The sequence below is a fragment of the Lactuca serriola genome, chromosome 1, assembly GCF_051521515.1.
Source record: "Lactuca serriola cultivar US96UC23 chromosome 1, Lser_US96UC23_V15, whole genome shotgun sequence".
In the NCBI taxonomy this organism is placed as follows: Eukaryota; Viridiplantae; Streptophyta; class Magnoliopsida; order Asterales; family Asteraceae; genus Lactuca; species Lactuca serriola.
Window position 1 is genome coordinate 289,257 of NC_136408.1, and position 5,367 is coordinate 294,623.

Below are 5,367 nucleotides of genomic sequence, written 5' to 3' on the forward strand. Positions count from 1 at the left end.
GTGGAGCAATGCTGATCTATCCACCATGTTAAAGGCATTCAAGAAATCCACAATCAACATTACAAGAGACCCATTAGCATGGTGTTCACTCAACACTCTATTGGCACTGTGTAACACAACCTCAGCACCGCCGAACACACCAACCATGAACTGAAAATCATTAAGATACTTGACCATTTCTTTACCCACACCTTTCATGACAATCTTGGAAACCAGACGTCTCCGTATAGTGCCTACTGCAATTGGACAGATCCCGTTGTCAGGTTTAACTAGGAACATGAAAGGAGTGGACGCAACAAACTTTGCCAAAATGGTTAGACATCTCCGTGTATCTTTGGAAACCAGACGGCTCCATAAGTGTTGTTGCCGTAGTCAAATTTCAAAGTTGGAGGACTCGAGGTTAGTTTTATAATAGTTGAGCGAGGAAGGTATTATGAACGTTGCCCTGATTTACCCTGACTGCTTAATATACCCTCGTCGAACGATACCGTCGTTTTCTCCAGAGAGATTAGGGTTCAAGGAAAACGGCGGAGATGCTCGAGTTCTACAAATGTCGTAGTAGCTCAGTCGAATGGAAACCTTCCCCGATAGTCGCTCTAGCCACCAGCGTGGACGAATCTCAGGTCGCTGCCGCTAGGGAAGATGGCTCCCTTGAGATATGGCTGGTATCCCCTGGCGCCGTTGGTTGGCACTGCCAACTGGTATGGTCATTGCTGGTCTTCTTCCTCTTCTTATTATTCATATACCTGTTATCGCTACGGAATTAGGATTTTGAATTTGTTTCGTTGTTGTAGACGATACACGGTGACCCAAATCTGAGAGTGTCTTCGCTCGTATGGTGTAGTTCGGGTTCCTGTGGCTTAGCGGCTGGCAGGTTGTTGTCATCAAGCATTGATGGATCAATATCTGAGTGGGACTTGGACAACTTGACACAGAAGGTTTGTCTGTATACATATGAATTTTGACGCTGTTAATATAAAACCTTATTTAGTGCCATGAAGAGATTAAATGGTCATTTCTGCTGCTAACATGGGTAAATTATTGACCGAAGAACTGATTGGAAGGTGATGGCTAAACCAGTTTTTGTAATGCAGCTGTTAAATGGTTGATAATTATGTTACTTTTAACGACCTTCCACAATAATAATTTGTGGAGCTTTGAGACTCATGCATTGACATAGTTAAAATGACATATCACATAAAAAGTTATCAAGCAAGCAGTCGTTTGTAATTATTATTTTGGAGTCGAGAGTCTTGTTACTTGTTTAGTCTGGTCCTAAGGTCTTATTTAAGGTGTAGTTTATCTGATCTGTGCAGGTTGTGGTGGATCCTATTGGTGTTTCCATTTGGCAGATGGCTACTCATCCTATGTGTAATAATACAAAACAGGATTTGGGTTATCTAGAGAATGGACACGCAGCTATTGGTGATGGTGATGGTGATGTGACGAGCGACAGTGAAGTGGAAGGTGATTCGGTTGAGTTATATGAAGAGCCGATTACCGGGAATGCATGTATAGCAATTGCCTGTGACGACGGATGTGTGCGTTTATATGATATATCAGACTCAGATGAGGTCACTTACCATAAATCGCTGCCAAGGGTCAGTGGTGAGATAGCATGGCTCACTCCTGTTCCTATTGCTACTTTTCATTCATTCATGGTTGGTTATTAATTTCATTTGTTGTTTGTTGTGCAGGGCGTGTATTAAGCGTCACTTGGAGTCCAGATGCAAGAAGGATATATTCAGGGAGTAGTGATGGGTATGTGCATTTCTTTAGTTATAATCTAGTAAATATGTTATTAAATAAAAGTTTGAGTGGGAATTTCATTCAGGTTCATAAGATGCTGGGATGCTAAATCGTCTCATGAAGTATACAGAATCACTGTTGGTCTTGGGGGGTTAGGCGGTGGGTCTGAACTTTGCATATGGTCTTTGCTTGCTCTGAGGTAATTGGGGATTTGGGTTTGTGTGTGTGTGTGTGTGTGTTTGAGCTTATTAGCAGTTTGAATGTGGTTTCAGGTGTGGGACCCTTGTGAGTGGGGACAGCAGTGGCAGCGTTCAGTTTTGGGAGAGTTCACATGGTACTCTGTTGCAAGCACATTCTTGTCATAAGGGGGATGTGAATGCTTTGGCTGCTAGTCCTAGTCATAGCAGGGTGTTCTCAGCTGGATCAGACGGTCAGGTACTACCTGAATACTAATTTAATTTTAAATTGTACTTGGTTGGATGTTGTATGATATATATATATATATATATATATATATATATATATATATATATATATATTTATATTTATGTTTCAGGTTATCTTATATAAGGCCTCTGGTGACAAGTCTTGTGAAGCAATAAAAAAGAAGTGCAAGTGGGTGTATGTTGGTTATGTGAGAGCCCATACACATGATGTGAGAGCCTTGGTTGTTGCTGTACCCATAAGCCGCGAAGGTATGCGTATGCTTCTCAGGGAATTTTGTTTCCAATTAATTATTTAATAAGGAAGGACTTGTGTTACAACAGATTTATTGGTGTCGGGTGAAGAAAAGGTAAAAAGAGGGCATGGCACTGGTGTTGACTTGAGCATGAGCTACAATAAGTGGGCTCATATGGGCATTCCCATGCTTATATCAGCTGGAGACGACACAAAGCTTTTTGCATATTCAGCCAACGAGTTCACCAAATTCGGTCCACATGATATCTGTCCTGCACCACAAAGACCAGCCATTCAGTTGGTGTGCAGTAGTAATATGCTTCTGGTCCAGGCTTCAAAGTGGTTGGATATCTTTACGGTTGATGTGAAAAGAGGAGACGCTGTTTCAACTACTGATATGGTGGCTCGAGTAAAGAGCAAGAGCAAGAGGAAGATCATTTGCAGCTCCATGTCCTCTTCAGGGAGATTTTTTGCGTATTCAGATCATGTGAGACCTTGCCTATTTGAGCTGATGAGAAAGGAGGAGGGAGGGTGGTCCATAAGTAAAAGGAAACTCCCACCATGCATACCTTTTGCCCATTCCATGATATTTACTTGTGATTCTTCTCGGTTAATGATATCAGGACATGACAGAATGATATATGTAAGCAATCCTTCTGTTTCTCTCAACTGTTGAGTTATGTCATGACTCATGAGAATGATATGTATATATATATATATATATATATATATATATATATATATATATATATATATATAATATATTTCTTTTCAGGTTGTAGATGTTGGAAGCCAGAAATTAAGTCATCGATTCACCCCATGTTGTAAGGAGTCAGATTCAGAATTACCACCTACTCAGCCTCCAATTACAAAAATGTTTACTAGTTTGGATGGACAGTGGCTAGCTGCAGTCAACTGTTTTGGAGATGTGTATATATTCAATCTAGAGACACAGAGGTAATAATCTACTACTCTAGGCTCTAGCTAGTGTATGATGTATGTAGGGCTAATCTGATGTAATTTTGTTTGTCTGTTTGTGGAGAGCAGGCAACACTGGTTCATTGCAAGATTGGATGGTGCCTCTGTTACAGCTGCAGGGTTTAGTCCTGGAAATAGCAATGTGCTAATAATCTCTACATCTTCAAACCAAGCCTATGTTTTTGATGTGGAGGCTAAGAAACTAGGGGAATGGTCTAGACACAACACATTTATGTTGCCTCGAAGATATCAGGACTTTCCTGGAGAGGTTATTGGGCTCACATTTCCGCCATCTTCAAATTCATCAACTGTCATCATTTACAGTGCCAGGTTTCATTTTTTTTTCTAACCTATTATTCAGACTTTGAGAGTGTTTGCTGATTGTTTTTGTTTAATGGTTTGCTTTGTAGGGCAATGTGCTTGATTGACTTTGGGATGCCGGTCGGGTGTGATGAAGATCCTGATGAGAAAGCAATAACATTAAAGAAGAAGTTATTAAAACGTAAGCTGCATGAGTTAGAAGGTAAAAAGGGTGGTAGGAAGAATTTTGAATTTTGTGCCTTTAGAGAACCGGTTTTATATGTTGGCCATCTTTCAAAAGGTTCTGTATTGGTCGTAGACAAACCATGGTTGGAAGTTGTTAACAATTTTGATGCCCAGCCAGTTCACAGACATATATACGGGACATAAACCAAACCCCAAACCCACTCTTTAATGACAGACAAAACAAATGGAGGGTAGGAGTAGGTGTAGGTAACTACCACCACTACTACTGCTACTACAATTGGTTAGGTAGAGGAGCAGAGTTCAATTTTGATCGCTTTATTCCATATGGTCAATCATGTTGTGTAATGAATGTATTGCTTAAATCTTGTTGCCTTTGATAGTAAAATTCTTTTTAATGTACATTGGCTTTTTCATTAGATGGGTTTCTTTTTCTGATTACTGCTGGGTTATCCATATTCTTCTTTACTTCATATATATATATGAAACTTAATCGGGCCGTGATAATCACGGACCTAGCGAACTCATCAACAAGCTATTTGATTTTAGATAAAAATGTTTTAATGACATTTATTAATGTCTTCCGGCCGGAGGACTAATTGGATTGTTGCGAGCCGAACAAATGGGAAGTGCTTTGGAAGAAGCGATCTTTTACCAAGTCATCTTATTGGAAATAACAAGAGCATTTATGAATACTCAAAGTTTCATGACCGAAACTACTTTTCAAAAAACTGTTATGTTGTGTTTAGTTGCGGAAAATGGGTTGTTTTCCGAAAAAATTTCTCAAGAAAAATCAAAATTTTGAAAACATATTTAGTTTGTCTATTTTTCCAAATATTTCATGGAAAATGAAAAATTTTCATTTTATAAAATTACAAACTTACCATCACCAGTACCCCATCAGCAGTATCGCTGCCACCATCACCATCTCTGTCACAATTTCGGCTGCCACCACCATTGCCTGTTATCATTGTCGTTGCCACCACCACCACCGTTGCCATCATCGACACCGCTACTGACCCCACCCCCACCCTATCATTGCTACTGTTTTCTAAAAATGAAAAATCGATAGAAATATACGCATCTAAACGTGTTGTCTAATTTTCTAAAACTTAAAATAAAAAATGATTAAGTTTTAACTAAAAGTATTTTTTAAAATTTCTATTGAAAACTGAAAATGAAAAACGAAAAAGGAAAGATGTTTTTCCGCAACTAAACGCAACCTTAGAGTTTTAGAAAAATCAATTCTTAGGCTGTACAATGCTTTAATGAGAAACAAAAGATATAATTTAAGAACGTTGCTATTTCTTGCATATAGGAATACAAAATCACAAAGGTTGTTGTCTTAGAGCTATAGTGGAATTAATGTCAACATCCTCTTTTATACTCATATAACGTTTATCTCTATTAGAAAACTCGAAAACCGCCATTGATAATATATTATTTGACATTTTCATC

General features: G+C 38.9%; 1 protein-coding gene across 1 annotated transcript; it reads left to right on the forward strand.

Annotated features, from left to right (window-relative positions):
• Nucleotides 1–460: 460 nt before the first annotated feature.
• Nucleotides 461–4,328, forward strand: LOC145085789 (WD repeat-containing protein PCN-like). The gene is made up of 11 exons (XM_079023823.1): nt 461–701; nt 795–938; nt 1,317–1,608; nt 1,698–1,761; nt 1,835–1,948; nt 2,022–2,184; nt 2,306–2,444; nt 2,517–3,070; nt 3,203–3,384; nt 3,475–3,735; nt 3,816–4,328. The coding sequence occupies exons 1-11, from the start codon at nt 534–536 to the stop codon at nt 4,093–4,095; spliced, it is 2,361 nt and encodes a 786-aa protein (XP_078879949.1). The 5' UTR covers nt 461–533; the 3' UTR covers nt 4,096–4,328.
• Nucleotides 4,329–5,367: the final 1,039 nt, after the last annotated feature.